Source organism: Pyxicephalus adspersus, chromosome 4 (assembly GCF_032062135.1).
Source record: "Pyxicephalus adspersus chromosome 4, UCB_Pads_2.0, whole genome shotgun sequence".
NCBI classification, from domain to species: Eukaryota; Metazoa; Chordata; class Amphibia; order Anura; family Pyxicephalidae; genus Pyxicephalus; species Pyxicephalus adspersus.
This window is the reverse complement of record NC_092861.1, coordinates 140748478-140767654: the sequence shown is the minus strand read 5'-3', so window position 1 is coordinate 140767654 and position 19177 is coordinate 140748478. Positions and strand designations below refer to the sequence as shown.

At 38.1% G+C, this 19177-nt stretch overlaps 1 protein-coding gene across 3 annotated transcripts in view; it reads right to left on the bottom strand.

Annotated features, from left to right (window-relative positions):
- The window catches only part of SYT14 (synaptotagmin 14), a 77361-nt gene that overhangs the window by 24906 nt on the left and 33278 nt on the right, over window positions 1-19177 (bottom strand). For all 3 annotated transcript variants that reach the window (XM_072409808.1, XM_072409810.1, XM_072409811.1), the window contains exons 3-4: window positions 7505-7776; window positions 1167-1619 (exon numbers count right to left, since the gene is read on the bottom strand). In XM_072409808.1, the coding sequence (XP_072265909.1) occupies window positions 1167-1619; window positions 7505-7776 (725 nt within the window). The remainder of the gene's footprint in view (window positions 1-1166; window positions 1620-7504; window positions 7777-19177) is intronic.

Sequence of the window (19177 nt, the reverse complement as noted above, 5' to 3'; positions counted from 1 at the left end):
GTGACTTTCAACAATAAATGTGTACTGTAGTCTTCTTCATGGAAAAATAAGACATCCCCTGAAAATAAGACCCAGGGCATATTTTGGCATTTCAAAAAATATAAGAGAGTGCCTTATAATCGGGGAAACAGGGTAGTAACATGCATTCAAAAATGAAGTACTGCAACAACAATGGGCCTGATTTATTAAAGCTCCCCAAGACTGTGGAAGATAGCCTATCATGAGAGAACAAGGGTGATTCAGCAAACCTAGAATGGATTTCTCAAAGAAATGTCCTATTATTTGGAAAATTTTTTCAATCATTGACCAAATGCATCCCAGGTTTGCCAGAATTCCCACATTCACTCATAAAAATCTATCTGCTGCAGTCAATAAATCAGGCTCAGTGTATTTGTGTGTTGCTTATTTTACCAATCGGCAAATATACAGCAAGCTACGGCCCAAATTAACACACAGAGAACAACTTTTATTTACAAAATGATAAAAATATCAACATTACGTAACACTTATTCAATAAAAAGCCAAACACCTGGCTTTGGAGTTACAATGTGTCACACAAAAGAACTGGATCGCTACCAATTACAAAAATAGAAAATCCCGCCACTTTTCGCAGCATCAGCAGCTTCTTCAGGGGATTTGATAGCGGGGCCACATACACAAATATCCAAAAATTATTTTAAGATCTATGTCTGCATAAGAGTGCATACAGGACAGACGTTATAACAAACTCTGGATGGATGTCAGCAATATCAGGTCAGAATCAGGTTTCCAAGGATTCACAAGTGCATTTCCTTGGATGAGAGCATCTGGGAATAGTATGGAACACAATGACGTGACACTGCAGCCAACAGTGCATGTTTGTTTTGTTGGATCTGGATTTTAATCCCCTGTAGCTGCTGTTGCTGCGAAATGCGTCTGGATTTATAGATTTTATGTAATTGGTAGCGATCCAGTTGTATGTGTGACGCATTGTAACTCCGAAGCCTAGTGTTTGGCTTTTTATTGAATAAGTGTTAAGTGTAATGTTCATATTTTTATAATTTTAGAAATAAAAGTTACTATTCTTTTATATATATATGAACAATGTATCCCCTGTTGTTAATAAGCATATGCTATGGTGTGAACGAGCACTAATGCTTGGGAGGTTTGCTCATGTATGTACTTACCGACAGACTGTATGCAGGTTCAAGTACCACTGGAACAGATAACTTTCCTTGAAGGTTCAGCTTTGTTAAATAGAAAACCTTCTCCCCCACAATCCTCTCCTTTTTCATACGACGTACCAGGTACAGTCTGAACCGTACAGCATAATTTGCAATCATTTCTGATTCTATGTGATTAAACTTGAAGGTTTCTGTGAAGACCGGGCAAGGGCCCCTCTGAATCCCTGTTTTGGCTCTCTGCTTTTTCATGGGTAGCAGCACGAGATGGACCTGCCAGGAGTTACTATTTCCAGTCCTGTTGTATGTGGGCAGGTCGGTGACAGCTGTCACTGTGACAAGAAGTTTCTGCTCTTGTGAATCATAGTCAAAAGTTACATCCAATGTGCCATATTTAGCTACTGGCTCCGGATCAAAAGACTTAGGAAGCTGTGAAGATGATCCTCTGGCTGACAAATCCTAGGGAGAAAAATATGCATGAATTTATTTATTCCTTTTACTTTTAGATCTTTTAGAAAAAAAAACCTAAAACAATTCTGTGCATGGAATTTTCTTGTACACTGTGTAGAACGCACCTCAGAAAACAAAATAACAGTATAAGTAACAAGATACACAAACTTGTCAATAGGGTAATACAGACAATGCAGCTCAACCTGAAAATAATTCTTTTAGAAATTCATAGAATATATTATAGAGTTTTATTTCCCCTTTAGCTAAGAACATGTCAAACTTGCCTATTAAGTAGGCCCCAAATTATTGTTAGAGCCTTGGGGCATTCTCCATCACTTGGGGAATTTGCGGCTGGCAAAGTGATTGGCACTAAGTCTGAATCAATGAAAAATTATTAAGTAAATGTCAGGGTGAGAAGGCACGGAGGCCTGTTTTTACAGCTGGTGTAGTTGTAGGCAGAAATCATGGTGCGCGTTAAGATTGCAGGTTTCTCACCTTGAACAGAGATGTGACTCTGGCATTATTAGGAAAGCCTTGTAAACAATTCATGCATGCATCATAAATGTGATAAAACATCTAAAAATAGAATACAAGCCTAATGGCATGATATCTTTTTTCTGGCTTGAATAGAACCTGTGCCCGGTTACACACAAACGACTCACCTTTACATCACTGCCATTCATTTTGGCCACCAGATGCTCTCAAATTACCACTTCAAGGGTCAGAATGCAACTTACCCCATATGATAATGATGGTACTTGGCTCAGTGATGTCATCTTGGGCACAGAAACAGACAACCCTGTGCAAGTTCAAACCTGCTTGGGGGAGGGATAAGAATTAAATATATGCTCCTTAGGGGTGGAGCTTTGATCATTTTGGTTTGCTTTGCACAGGTAAAAAAAACCTAGTTATATCTAAAAATAAAATTAATAACAAAAACATTTTTTACAAACTAAGGGCTCCCTTGTTTGGAGTCTGTTAAGAGACACAGAAAGCATTTCATCTTTGGGTTATACTGGCACCTATTGGAAGATTGGAAACTGGCAATTAAAATTATGTGTAGGCCTGCCCATAACCCCCTCTACTACCAGCATGCTTTAGTTTTGTAGAAAGGAATACTAAAAATATGATCATAAGAGCACAGAGGGGTACAACCTGTGTCCCTCAAAGAAGTTCAAAAGCAGTATTTTGGATGAGTACATAAAACAATTTTCTTTTCTGTATACAGGGAGACTTAGCAGGTCTTTATCTTTTGATACATCCATAAACACTTCAACTGAATGAGGGTTAGTCAAATGCAAGCAATTGTTAAAAGGCCCAAGAACCACTGTCGAAACTATGGACTGCCTGCAGTTAAAAATAGGCAATAACATCTACCTGGTGGGACAGAGAATATATAAAAGAAGAACAGATAACAGACTTGCAAATATGAGAAACCAAAGCCCAATGCCTGAAAGCCCAAGAGGCATTTACTAATCTAGCGGAATGTGTGTCCTTACAGCAAACTGAGCAGTCTAATCCTCAAGTCCAAACGTTTGAACAATGTATGAGCCACCTAGAGGTAATGAAAAGAGAAGCTGGGGCACCCTTTTTTGATCCATTTGTTTGAAGGACACAGTGGACAAACGGTACACTCTCAGCCTGAACATCCAGGCAATAAAGTAGGAGCCCTTTCTGGTGAACTGCAGAGATAGAAATGCTAATCTGTTGACATCAAAGGCACAAATAACCTTAGGTAACACTACCTTGTAGGTAACATCACCTATATAGGACTAAAGGGGGTTCCCCACATGAAAGGGCTGCCAGTTCAGACACTTTCCCTGCAGAGGTGATGGCATCAAGAATTGCTACAACGTGTGTCTGATGTATTTAAAAAGTGATCCCAGGGAGTTACAAAGCAACAGACAGGGCAAACCACATGAAAAAATTTCAGGTCTGAGGTCTTAATCAAGAAGTGAGAAGGCACTGTTCTCTGAAACAAAATAGAAAATGTAGAGATCTGACCGTTATTGCTACTAAGGACTAAGCTCTGATCTACTTCTATATCCAAGAGAGCGAAGATTCATCCCACAGAGAAAATCCTAGGGTAAATTTCCTAAGACCTGCACCAGGTAAAGTATGTCTTCCATTTCTGTTGATAGAACTGGTGAGAATTCGCTTTCCTAGCCTTAAGCATTGTATTACACTAATTCTGTGATGATTAATGTTTAAAATCTGGGCTTCAACTGGCAAACTACTAAAGCAAGGGACTTTGACACGATTGCACATTGGTAGTAGAGCCAATGGATGGCCCAGACCCTTATTTGATCTGCTTGGGCTAGTCAATAGCACTGAGGATCACCAGAATGTAAATCTCCATCTAAAAACAGTGTAGCAAAAGAGAATCTGGTTTTAGCAGAGGAAAGGCATACATCACGTTGTACTTATGCCAAGAAGCTACCAGAATACCAATTTTACTAGACAATCCCCATACTGTTTGTTGTTACTCTTGAAGATAAATGAAAACTATGGCACAATAAAGCTGTTTAAAAGGTGGCAGTTTTTTGCAATCATTTTTACATTCATATAGAATTTATAAAGCAATCATAAAGTTTAAAGTTCATATAACTATTTATATAACTAACTATCAGAAAGTATTTGCATCACAACACCATTGGGATCACACGTCCAAAGTGTTACTGTTCCTGTATATTCATATATATATATATAGTCAGAATCAAAATATTTTTACTATATATGATGAAGTTTTTGTTCTTTATTATGCTTATGGTTAATTTAACTCTTTTACTCTTCCAGGTCTGGAATCTATGATTGATGTTTTTCACACTTGTATAGTGTAACAAGTGCTAAGGAGTTGTTAATCAATGTTGGGGAAAAACTGTAAAAAGAAAAAAAGAAAAAGGAGATTTACATTTGTCATCTACCACCTGCATCACAGGTCTTGAAACACCTTCAGATGTAGAAACCATTCCCCCAGGCACAGACATTGCTGACTGAGGAGGTCTACTTGTCAATTGTTTACACATGGGAGGGTTACTAGGGCTGGAATGAGAAGTTCTTCCCCAGGCAGAATTGAATCTACCCCATCTTCCCGTCCTTCCTAATTTTATTCTCCTACTGGTTCTTCAAAAATAAAACCTGGAATCAGTTGAGAATGACATACATTCTTTCATAACATTTAATGTACAATGAAAAAGGCTAAGGATTACATTTTAAAATTACATATATTGTACATAAAGACCTAGTAGTGCAAATTGAAAATTTTCCACAAAATGTGATTAAAGGCTTTTTAGTCAAAATTAACTTTCTCTAGACCACCATGCATGATCCAAATTTAGAATTAATATGATATTTGCAGCTCAAAAGAAGAGAAGCTTATATTTCAAAACAACATGATGCCTGGAAAAGCTTTCTGACATTTACAGAGGAGAACCAGTCAGAAAACATGCATCAATCCCTGATTAGAAGGTATTTAAACCTTCCTAGTGATTTAGCCCCTAAAATGAGACAGCGTTAATTATTTGTCTCACATTTGACATTTTTATTATTAATCTGCTTTGTGATCTGTTCTTTTCTCCATAATACTGTTAAGCCAAGACTGCTGTATCTGGTAGACTGGTGGTGTTAAAGGCTTATGTGAATGAATGTGTTCCTGTGTAGAATACCAGATACTAAAAAATGTTTTGGATATTAGGAAGTATGATGAACTTTTGCAAAGGAGAATAAAGCTTCACAGACATTCAGGGCTCCACTTATAAAGCAGGAAATCTGGCATTCCCTCAAACATTCCCTGGTGGGTATCCAGTACTGCCATTGAAACAAATAGACCTCGAAGATTCCAATGATGAAATGTTTGAGGAAATTATTATTATTATTATTAAACAGGATTTATATAGCGCCAACATATTACGCAGTGCTGTACATTAAATAGGGATTGCAAATGACAGACTAATACAGACAGTGATACAGGAGGAGAGGACCCTGCCCCGAAGAGCTTACAATCTAGTAGGTGGGGGAATTTCACACACAAAGGATGTGAGATATGTAGTGTGGGAAGTAGTGATGGTTTCAAATGACAGAAGAAGCCGGATAGGCAAGTTTGAAAAAATGGGTTTTGAACGCTCTTTTAAATGAGCAGAAAGTAGGAGCAAGCCGAATAGGACGAGGAAGACCATTCCAGAGAGTTGGAGCAGCTCTAGAAAAGTCTTGTATTCGTGCGTGTGATGAGGTTATGAGTGAGGAAGTCATTAGTAGGTCATTGGAGGAGCGGAGAGAGCGGCAGGGGGAGTATTTTTTAACCATGTCAGAGATGTAAGTGGGACAATAACTGTGTAGGGATTTGAAGGCAAAGCACAGGAGCTTAAATTTGATTCTAAGGTGAAAAGGAAGCCAATGGAGAGAACTACAAAGAGATGTAGCGGAAGAGGAGCGGAGCGAAGGATGGATGAGTCTGGCTGCAGCATTCATGATAGATTGTAGAGGAGAGAGTCGGGTTAGTGGAATACCAGCGAGAAGGATGTTACAGTAGTCCAGACGAGAAATGATAAGAGCATGTACAAGGAGTTTGGTGGTCTCAGGGGACAGGTAGGGGCGGATTTTGGAGATGTTGCGTAGGTGAAAGTGACAGGACCTGGAAATGTTCTGAATATGGGGGGTGAATGAGAGGGCCGAGTCAAAGGTGACACCAAGACAACGTGCCTGAGGGGAGGGCCGAATAACAGTGTTGTTAACAGTTAGATATATGTCAGGGGGGGATTTGGAATTTGAGGGGGGGATGATGATGAGTTCTGTTTTATCCAGGTTGAGTTTCAGGAATCCCTGTATGTAGAAATGTATGATTCCCTGTTTTATAGAACACCTAACTTGCAGGCTCATAGGTATTAAGAATATTCTTCATGTAGTTATGAGTTCACAAAGCTGATAGAGGTATTTTCCTTTGGTTTCTGTGTTACAATGGTCACATTCTAAAAACAATCGTTTTTTAAATGTTTAGTCATTTCAATAAATCTGAGGCACAGCATAATGCAGCTCTATATTTATATTAAACCACTAAATGTATTTTAAAACCCATTCACATCATGCCAACTTCTGACTTAGCATTAACCTCATATAACCTTTTGTACAGTAACCGTTCATCATGATATCAAGAGTTAAATGTGTAAAAGATCAGTCACAATAGTGTACGCAGAAGATCCTACAACAGCCAGCTCTGCCTTAATGTGACCTCTTATCTCAGTGATATTGGAATCATGGCCTAGAAGAGATCATTTTTGGCACCTACAGACATCACTTGGAGGAGGTTCACTACCTATGTTTAAAAGCACACCAAGTACCTGTATTAAAGATGAATGGTAAGCCACCACAGATTTTTGTGAGCTTGATGGGAATTTATGAGAAAGGAAATACTTTTTTTTGTGAATTACACTACATTTTGAATGTCCAGGTTTGTTGGATAATCCAGGTTTACAGATGAAAATGTATTCTCTCCAGACTTGGGGAGCTTTAATGAATTGGGCCCATTGTCTCTGCAGCACCAAAATCCCAATGTTGTTAGCCCTGCCTTGGTTCTCTTCATAATACAGAAAGACATGCTGATATCAGCTCCTCCACATCTACCCTTTCCCAAAAGCCTGAAAGTACACTGTTCCCACTGGGGCAATTAGGTTAATCCAGATACTGTAAGAACTGATAGAGTACCCTACTGATGCCTCCTTCCAGCAGATGTCCCTGTGAGAATTTTTCAAGCCTGTGATAGAGGTTGATAATATCTATGTACCTTTACTGTAACAAGGTAAAAAACATACTTGAAGACCTGATTTATGTTTTGTGGTCATGTGTAATGTGGTCATTTCAACTATGCAATATTTCATTGATTTTTCTTTACTGTGACTTACCTCTGGACTTAGAACTGCTGTGCTGTCACTTGGGACATCTTCCTCGTACCCCTTGTTCTGGAAACTTTCTATTTCATGTCCCGTACTGCCCTCACTGGGACATTTGTTATACGAGTATCTGGGACTATTGCTACCATGTGACAGTTCACATTTACTGTCCCCGAGTTCAGAGGGTGTGCAGGAAAGGCGGAGAGATCCACTGTCATCTTGGTAAGGTGGAGGCTGAAGTTCATCTAATGGAGGTGTCCTTCTCATTCTCTGGATACTGTTAGCTGTAAACAACCAAATCCATTAGTTTTATAATCATCACTGAACCAAGTTTTTTTACTTACTTTAAATGACTCGAAAGGAAAACTGCATATTTACTGGAAGCTTCTGCTGACATGCTGAACAGGAACACATTGTCTTGTAATATACATCAAAAAAGTCACAAGAACATAAGACATCAGAAGAATTTTGTATATCCATAGAAACTGAGATGGCTGTCACTCAAATTACACAAATCTACAGGGAAGACCTTCACAACAAGAAGGAGAATTGGACAGGCTGTTAATAGAGAACGTCACTTAGAAAGCAATTAACAGAGGCAGTGATTACTACATACTTCAATCTACCAGATGTGGGCTGACATGTCTCATGGGCAGATTTATCTAAAAGGGGTAACATCAATTCATAGAATTAAAAATGTAGGAAAGATATTTTGAAAGAAACAATGCTATACTCATTGGGGCAAAGCATGAGAGACAACTGTGGGTGAAAATCTCAGCTGTTAAAATCACAAAGGTATAATCTTGCTGAATAGAAAAAGCTGATAATGGTCATAAAATCTTGTTTTCCCAGGGGTAGTTAGACTGACTTGAGAACATATTGTCCAATTAAAGACATCCTTTCACATGTACATCAATCTTCCTTCTATGCTCCCTCACCCCTCTCAACCAAACTTCCTTAAATCCATTAAGCAAAGGTTTAACCTGACTTTGTTTCTTAACTATGACTGCTATCAGAGTTTTTGTTTTGGAGAGAACTGGGAAGTATGAATAAATAGAGAAAAAAGAAAGAGGTTTGAGGCTCAAAGGTTTTTCATGCAAAGGGTGAAGTGTATTGATTGATTATTTTATATATAAGCCATCAAATACACATAAACATATAATATTTCAACTTCTGTCCTGTTAATATTTCACAACACAGAATGATTGTATATACTATACAGTGTGAATTTCTTCAAAAGATAGTTAACAAACCATATAACCGTTCGAATGACCGTGCCGTGGCATGCAATGATCCGACGCATTTCGCTACGAAGGGCTTCCTCAGGGATAGATATTAAAGTATGCTTAACAGTCTATATGTAACAGGTCAAGGATAGATAACGAAATGAAAAATTAAACATTCTCACATAATAAGTCAATCAAATATCATTTTGATTGACTTATTATATGAGAATGTTTAATTTTTCATTTCGTTATCTATCCTTGACCTGTTACTTTTCTATACATATAGACCATTAAGCACACATTGTCCTGGTGACCATTGTTACTGAAAGAGAAACTAATATAAAATCTAAAATGATACAATTGTGACCAGAACAGAAGGTGAGTAGAACATTTTCTATGGGGAAATCTTTTCTGCAAACTAAGTGGAAATTTCCCCACACTTTGAAGTAATTTCCTCTCTGCGACACAGATTTTTAGCATTCTCTGATCTATCCAAAATTAGTTCTTAGAATCTTCAATGCAAAAAGATATACGTCCTAAATGATATTTGTGAAACACAGGAAACATTGTAGCAGCAGATGGGCAAGTCTTGCAATTACAGTGTATTTGAAATTGAACATTGTTGAATGCATATTTGATTGTAAACGTATGAGGAATTCTGTCTTGTAAATTGGGTATATTTTCCCTTTAAGCATGTGGGTGAAGATAAATGTGTAATGTGTTATGATCACTACAGATGCTCTTAACGGGCTAACAAGACAGTTTTTCACATATGTAACAGTGTATGTACTTAATGAGGGAACCGGTTACGTTTTCAGGGTTCTCTAGATTATAATTTGGTTGGTAAAGTACTCTGATTAATGCTGCACCTGGCAAGCATTTCCAGCTAAAAACAAGATGATGGTTCTCCAGACGTGAAAGAGATTTGAAAATTTACAGCTATATTTTAGTTTTTTTTTTGTTTTACCACAGAACCAATAAAATGTTAACACCTCATCACATACACACAGGCATCCTTACTTTTAGCTTCTTAAAGCAGGTAGAGCCTTTGTCATGTTAGCAAGAATAATACTTTTATATGTGAAAAATGATCAGAGTACCAAAAAAACGGATTCATTTTTGTGTATATGAGAAAATTATTCTTACTGAAGTTCACAGCCTTAGACTAAAAATCAATCAATAAACCAGTTGGTTATCCTGGCTCCTGGCCATCCACAGGAATAGACTGGTGGAAAAAAAATAGAAAAAGCACATTAAAGCAGGTAAAACTAGTACATAGGGAGCAGTAAAAGGCTAAAAATGAAATACTAAAAAATTTAAATATTCTGACATTTCAAACAAGAGGGGAAGGCAGAAAAACTACAATCTAAGGATTGTGCAGCAGGGGATTGCACCGTGTAATAGCAGCTTTACTTGTTGAGAGACCAAAGCCTGATGGTGAAAAGTTACTGACCGCTCTAGTTGTATTATATGTCATAGTTAATTACATAAGTCTAAGAAATTGTTTGCTGCCTCAACTGAGAAATTATGAAAGAAGAAGCTGCTAGACATTGATGTGGACTATCCACGTATATCCAATCTATGAAAGGCAGAAGTAGCTTGCAAAAAAGTCTGAACATGTAACTGTCTTAAAACTGCTTGATCTTTGGTTTGAGAAAGACAGAAAAAATAAAGTCCCATCAAGGCAGCAGATGAATAGAGAAACAATGAGAGTAAACCACTGAAAAAAAGTTTAAACGAAGGAAAGGAGTAGAAAAGGAATGCTTAAATAAAATGGCTAAAGCTAATACTTATCCCATGATAATACTCACCACCAGAAGACAGTTAGAATTCTATTGCCTTTGAAGGCACAAGAATAGACCCCTAAATATTCACACAATTGCTTACAAATAATTGACATAAATCTGAACTCTATGGTAGTATAAACCAAATGACATTTTATGAAACAAGTCAAGGTTTGAAATGATGCTACCAGGCAGGTAAACTAGTATGATATTGATTAAAGTTCCATTTTACTATAAGTATTTGAAAAACAAACATCAATATATTACAGTTATATTATCATCCTTTCTACCTACCTGATTGCTTCATATTTCTGGCAAAAAGCTGAGTTGTACTGAAATGTTGCACACTGGGTCCTGATTTATTAAAGTTCCCCAAGGCTGGAGGGAATACCCTTTCATCAGTAAATCTGGGTGATCCAGCAAACCTGGACTGCATCTGGTCTAGGATTTAAAACATTTACTTGCAAGTAGCAAATGACTTTGAAGAAATCCATTCCAGGCTTGCTGTATCACCCAGGTTTACTGATGAAAGCGTATTCTCTCCAGCCTTCGAGAGCTTTAATAAATCAGGCCCATTGTGTTCTGTAGACATAGGCCCTGATTTATTAAAGTTCTCCAAGGCTGGAGAGAATATACTTTTATCAGTGAAGCTGAGTAATTGAGCAAACCTGGAATGGATTTCCTAAAATCAAGCAATTTGTTAGCTATGTGTTAGCAAATGTTTTCAATCCTGGACCAGATCCATTCCAGGTTTGCTGGATCACCCAGCTTCACTGGTGAAAGTGTATTCTCTCCAGCCTTGGAAAAGTTTATTAAATCAGGGCCACAGTATTTATAGCAGGGGTTCCCTGAAAACCTTAAGAGTTATTCAAGAATTCCCCATGTTAAAAAGGCTGCTCTAGTGTCCCCCTTTTTTCCTTCCTAGCTGATCCATAAAAGGTTGCAAAGAATATAAGAGATGGAGATTCTAGGTCAGCACAGACAGTGATTTGACATTTATTTGTAATTTGAAGAGAAAGTTATGACGTGCAGAATAAATGCATTAGGAATGTTATGTATTGTAACCCCCAGCATTGGAGTTTTACACTAATAAGCAGAAAAGCCTGTATTTTGTTGACTTGATGTCATGTGGCTTCCAGTGGCCTATCAGAGGTGAGTGTAAATTGTGTTCATCCTGTGTAAATCACTGCAATATCGATAATCTGATTTCACTTCACTTTTTTCTGCTAGCTGAATGAAGTAAAAATTCAGATATGAAATATTCTGACAATTTTCAAATGTAATTTTTCAGTCTTTCACAAAATAAAGAAAATATACATTTTAAAAAAAACACACTCATTATACATTCCTTTTCTGGTTTCAAATGTATAAACAGCGGTATTGGCACAAAACAGTTTTCCCAGTGGGAAGCCTTTTATATTAATTTGCTTTAAATTATGTAAATTAATTTAATGTTGTTGTCTTTTGATTACTTAGCCCTGGGTTCCCAGAAGGATCCCTAGTCGAAGAATGTTTTGTTTTATGTATTTTTTGTTTAATTGGCTGTTAATGGTCGTTGTTAGATAATTAACTTTAATACAGTTCGCTAGCCATTAACAATTGCTGATGGCAGTAGTTTTATAGGTCATATAACCACAGTGTTAATTACACCAGCTTCGTTTTCCGTGATATTACCTAGGTTCTATACTCATTCAGTACTCAGACTTACTTCATGCATGAGACGCTCCCATCCCATTTCCTATTTTGAACAAATAAACTCCAATGTGTACTGTGTCTTTGACAGATTTTTTATGTATGTTTGCATAGTACTAACACATTTTTAGCACTTTTTGAGGGACACAGAGTCTTCTTTTCCATTGTTATACAAAATGGAAATGTTTAAAGATAAACTCCAGAGGCTAGAGAGTATACACCTTCATCCAAGTGCAGCTGGGTGATCCAACAAACCTGGAAAGGATATCCTCACAGTCATTTGCTATTTGCTAGCAAGTGTTTTGAATCCTGAACCAGATCAATTCCAGGTTTGCTGGATCACCCAGCTTCACTGATGAAAGTGTATCCTCTCCAGCCTTGGAGAGCTTTAATAAATCAGATCCTGTATATCAGTGTGGTGGTCAGTTGGAAGAATGCCTCTCACATTGGTGGCCAGTGGTAAGAATTTCACCCTTACAGATAGCCAAAAATTCACTGGTGTCACTTAAACTGACTGATGCTAAACTTTATAAACAAAGGGCCAGTTTCCTGCCGACTTCTTTCTTTTTTTCTCTTTCTTTCTTTCCTTCCATATCCTGGTCTTCGGCCATCATTATTGGCCACACTGGATGCGCATGCCTGCGCGAGAACTCATGAGTTCTTGGCACATGCAAGGGAAGATGGAATTTCCAGGCATCTCTGGCAACAAATGCTGAGATGTACATGTCAGCTAAGTGAAATTTGACAGCTGGGTAGCAATGGGGACCTGCCTGATCGCCAATTTTTTTAAGTGAAACTTTAGTTTCACTTTTAGGGAGGCCACACTGTGGCCAGCAGGAATAGAAAATGGCCCAGTACCAGTAGGGGGAAAACTTTACCTAGACTTGCTGGTTAATGAAAGCAATAAATACTGCAGACTTGGTGGGAAGTGGGAGTAAAAATGGCCTAATGTCTTTGATTTGAGGAAGAAGGAAAAATGCCCCATCCCTCGTATCATTAGGAAAAATGTTCCACAATCATTGGTTTCATTGTAAATCGTTTCCAGGCATTGCTGACACCAGAAGAAATGGTTCTCTATCTTTGGTGTCAGTGGAAGAAATCATGCTTCATCGTTTGTGACAGTGGGACATTGTCAGAACACTGATATAGAGCGTCACTTGACAGCTCTGAGTTGTTTGGGGCTGCTTACATCACATCCAAGATTGCAATGCCCATCAGCAGTCTCAAGGTTTATGAATGCCCACACTAAGGTGATTTTTTACAAGTAAATAACGTGTACAATTCTATTGACCATTTAAATGCACATACACACATATAGGAAGGTGGTTGTTAAAGGTGGGATAAAGGGTCTAGTGACAATCTACTCTAAACGGTTCCTAATCCTAATCTTTAATATATTATATTATAGATGTTGGTTTTCCATGAACTTTAACCGCAAAGTCAGGGAAAGTCAGATCAAGTAAGAAAATAAAAAACTAATTACCAGAAATTCATGGAAGAGGCTTTTTCACCTATTAAAAAGATAAGAGAACACATGTTGAGCTGTCTGCTCTTAGGCTAAACTTCTCATGTTTAAAAGTTTGAAATGGAGTACAGATTTTCCTAAAATAAATTCTTTAAATTTTGGTCTTCACAAGCAAAAACCTCTCCTGTACCCACAGCAAAATTACATTTAACCTCCCACAGAGTTTAAATATAACAGTCAATGACTGATGTTAAAAGGCTGTTCACATCAAATTATGTTAACATCTCCACTGCAGTTAGTACATTAGCTACTTTTACTCCCCTGGGATCCCTGACGGTTCTTCAACTCAAAAGGATTCTCTACCTGCAATTAGAGAGGAGCCTTGCTGGCCAGCATATATAATCAGCTCTGAGTGCTGGAAGACCTGACAAATGTTAACAGATAATAACAAAAAAATTTTAGCCTCAGCTATTCTCTTTACTTCTCCATAAGTAAATATATACAACATCCATAAAACAAGCTGTAGATTGCCATATTCCCTAATTTGCCCTGGTTAGGTGCGCTCCATAAATCGAGATAAATGTAAAATGTAATCTAGTCATTGTTGTTAGGAAACAACAAAGGGGAATAACATTGATTTGTTGGGATAATGCTGTGGTATAGTACTCACCTTAAATGATTAACAAGGAACAATAAAATATATTAGCATTTCTCGAACAAGCTAAACTAATTCAAGCTTGTACTACAGGCAAATGTCAAGGTAATTATTGTGTACAGTATTTCATCTGGTAAGTAATACAGCTGGCTGACGACATGTGCTGGAAATTAACTAGAAAATCCTGGCCTTTTCGGAAGGTACATAGCTTACCTATTCTGTGATAAACATGTGCATCCCAAATTGAATCTGTCACCGGGTGAAACAAGATCAGAGCAGTCTGAAGCAATGTGGAAATTGCTTTCACTTTTTCAAAAGGGACAAAATTAAAGTGGAACTAACAACGGGCAATATCAAAAGTGGCATACATAATGCAGTCTGTTGCTGGAGTTATCGCAGCAGTTTTTGTTTCTCTAAATCTGCCATGTCATATAGTTTTTTTTTTACATAATTCTGCCTTTCTCTTTCCCTCTTTTTTTACAGGGTGACAATGCTGTACGTTCTACAGTGAAACTGCACAGCTGCATTGTCACCCTACTATTTTCTATAATTGTTTTCTAGATTTAGAGCATCGATGTAAGTGTTTTGTAAGTGATTGTTTTTTGGCCTATTAACTGTTGTCGGATAGAAAATAGAGGAAATTTTAAATTTTGGAGTAGCCATTGGAAATGGATTGGAAGGGAAAGCTCCAAATAGGGACTCTATCTGTACCTAGCAATTAAAAAAAATCAACAGAAGTAAATGTCTGTGCTCTAAATGCTCTGTCTGGGTGTATGCTCCGTTATGTACAGTATCCATGTGTTCTGTGCTCTATGTGGTCCATTTGTTAATGCTGTCGGTTCTAAGTTATTATGCTTTCTCTTATGGGCACTTAGTGCTGTTTTGTTCTTGGAATGCTACAAGCTGCATTCTATGTATGTTCATCGCTGTGGGTACCCTATGTTTTTTAACTTATGTGCACTATGCACTGCTTGCTCTTGGCACAACATGGGTGCTAAATGCTGTGAGCACTTTGTGTGTTGCACATGCTCTGTGCTTGGTATGCTTTTCTCTGTAAATTGTTTCACCCCTTAAATGTCCTGTAAGTGCAATATTTCTAGAGAAGTGTTCTCTTCAGCCTCGTGCACCCACCCGGCACTTTCAGCTTAACCACCAGCTGTTTATGGGTGGTTACTGAAAAGTTACCTCACAATACAGGGGCACTGAACAGTTGGGGTATGATAAAAAGACAATAAAAATATGGGACATATTAAAAGGGTGAGCATTAGAAAATTAGAACAAAGTATAGGGGGCAGTAGAAAGCTAAAAGAATATTAAGGGTGCACAGGACTGCAGGGTTGGATCCTGGCTAACAGGTATATTCCCCTATACCTGGATGCGGGTCCCATTGATCTGGTGTGTTAAGAAAGGAGTTTGGGACTATTTTTGTATTAGGCAACTATGTTGCTGTGTTTTTCCCCTTGGTGTCACAGGACCCGGACTCCGGACTGAAGCGGAAGGATTGGGTGGCCCTCTTTAGTCCATCCAAAATACACATCAGGAATTGCACCTTCCCAGCAGGAAGGTGAAATTCCCATAAGTGGTTCAGGTGTGGAAGGGAGTGGCCTGTAAGTGAGTTTGTAGAAAGTTCAAGCTAGAAGGGTGCTCCTGTGGATGTGGACCTTTCTTTTGTTTGATGTTTTGATGAAGACCGCCCTGCTGCAGTCTGAGTTGATCCTTAAACTTCATAAGGGATATGAGATTCCTATGGCAACAACAACTGGGTACACCAAATTTGTCATGTCTTGCCCCATATAAAAATTCTTTCAACTTTAGAGTCAGTAAACCATTAAAGCCTTTTTATATTTCTATTGCTATTGATTCTGCCATTACTATCTCATGCAGTAGGGTACTATAAAGATACTTTCAGTGTAAGGAACCACTTCTTATACTGTTAGTAAACTCCTATGTTTTCCACATACAGCTGAAATCTCATAATTCTTAACCTAATAATCAAATACTTTTTGTACATTTCGTTGCATATATTGCTCCAACTTGTCTAAGCGAGCCATTTTGCTAACTTTTCACTTGCTCCACACCTAGTATCACCTACTTTCCTGTCTTTAAATCTTCAAATGTCCTTCTTACTAAAAATCCTCCATATTTACCTTGTGATTATAGAAGTGAATGTCAGCATGGTAATAATATGCTAACATCACTTGTCATCATTTTCACCTCCCAGTTTATGCATATGAAATCATTGTGTCGGTTTTGAAGCTTCTATTTAGCCACTAATAAACCAAACTTTCAAATTTTTCTCCATTTGCATTTTTTATTCTGGTATAGGATGTAGTATGGGTTAATCATTACGCAGTATTATCATTCACCCTGCACCAGGAACAGTCCCAGCACGCACTGGGAGCAAAAGAGAATGATAGGACATGTGCAAACATACAAAAATAACTACTGTGCAGATGTCCTGGGGAAAACTTTTAATCTGGAGTAATTTTGAAATGTTTAAGTCAAATGCAGGTCGGCAACAACATTTCTATAATTTGCAAAATAAGCAGCAAAACAAGAGTTTTTTGGAATGTTTTATTTCCAACAATGGCTGCTCAGAAGCCTATAGCTCTTCCACTACTTGCCTGAGGTTTTCTGCTCTCAAATCCTTCATTTGCTATGTGCCTCATTATAGAGCCGTCAAAGCCTCTCTCGAAAAAATGATATGGATTCGTTGACAACTCGGTATCATGGCTGCTCCATTATCTGAGTCAGCCGACTAATTATGGTGGAAAATGAATCAACAAGCACTATTCCCTCTGTGTCTGTATTACATAAGACATATCTCAAAAGGACACATGAAACAACTTATAATTGTACCTGGAAAGCCCTGACAGGATTAATACAAGATAAATCTGACAATATACAATGATTTACAGAAGACAATTTCTTGTACAGAACATTGCCAAGAAGAGTAGCTGTCCCTGCACATAGTAAGGATATGCATGCCAAGTGCGAAAACACTGATAGTCAGTACATAGCAAGAGAAAGTGTTACTTCTGCTTTAATAACATGTTGTGTCAAATGTAATGTCAGATTTCACAACAAGTGAGTAAAATGTGCAGTTGATGTTGTATATTTAGATTCAAGACAACTGTTTAGGTAGGCATAAGCCTACATATTTTTTTATATATGTCTTTATGTACAAATGGTTTGGTCTTAAAGTAAAGTTATCAGCACTTTAAAGCCCACAAGCATTTTTAAAAGGAAAATTCATAATGCTAAATAAGAAAAAATGAAATGCACTTTTGCTGCAACACTTTATGAAGTTCCTTCTCCTGCAGATACCCAATTCTCCTACTAGGCAATGCTCTACTTCTGGACTGAATGACAACCAATTGGGCTTTTTGAAGCCAAATTTAAGCTTTTTGAAGCCATTGTGTTGTGTCCGCAACCTTTTTATAACATAGCCTCTTTTAGAAATATTCCTAAAGCATACCTAAACTCAGAGTTTTCTCTTTACATAAAAGGGTAGACAACCCCTTACTTCTCGATCACCTAGTCAATCAAGAATGAAGAGAGAGCAAAGCTTCCCAGGATACCTACGTCACGTATCCCGGGAGGCTCTTGGCTGCTCCTTCTGCGCATGCCCAAAAGTTTCGGGAATGCGCAGAAGGAGGCCTTTCATCAATCAAAAAAATTGTAGATCTCATGCATGCGCCGTGAGATTTGGCAAGTTTTTCCCAATCTACGTCTCCCGATTTTTGGGCTTGCACAGTGCGAGATTGGGTGACGTAGGAAGAAGAACACTCTGTCAGCACCTGGTGCTCTCTCTGCGTCCGCCCAAAGACAGAAACCGGGATGGCGCAGGACCCGTTGGAAGAAACCCTCCCCTAGACACCTCAATGCTTATAAACCACACACTTGCATTTTAGAAGTCATATATCCTAAACAGTGGCGTAAAGCCTACAATGTCTGTAAAGTGCTTCTGTGAATATTCCCTACATAAAGTGACACTGGTCCTCTGCAGAAGGAGGAACAGCACTCTTAGCCAAACCAGGCCCTATTAAAAATGGTAATTCTTATAGCTGCAGAAGACATTTAGAACGTATGTGAGATGAAAAAATGATTATTCTCGCTTTGGATTCCTTGGAGAAATACCAGGGTGGAGTGACCCACATATACAAGAATAACAAGGCATTGGGCTCTATTCATAAAGTAGTGACATTGCCAGAAACATTCCCTGGTGATGAAGCAAATATTGCATTTGAAGCACATGGACCTGGGCAAATCTCCACCAGAGAATGTTTAAGAGAGTGTCAGATTCCCTGCTTCATAAACAGACAGACCCCTTTATTAACTTAGGCAATATATATATATATATATATAAATATATATATATATATATATACACACACACACAAATACACTGTATGCTCTCCAGAAATGTTTGTAAGCTGTGTCAGAAGATGCTGTAGTTGAGTGGTGGCCCCTGTATTGTGATGCTTCTTTTCAGTAAACACCCAAAAAGTGCACCCAGTTAAAAGGGGCTCGGGAGAATACCGTGTATATATTTACTGAATATACATATAGGAGTACTGATTGTGTTTACTATATTCTCTCACTTCAGCTCTATCAGTCTGCACATACAAGGCTGGAGAGGATAAACTTTTAATACTGAAGCTGGGTCATCCAGCAAACCTGGAATGGATCTGGTCCAGGACTGAAAACATTTGCTAACAAATAGCAAATTAATTTTCAGAAATTCATTCCAGGTTTGCTGGATCACCCAGCTTCACTGATGAAAGTATATCCTTTCCAGCCGTGGAGAGCTTTAATCAATCAGGCTCACTGGCTGAAAACCATCGTCTTTCCCTGAGACTC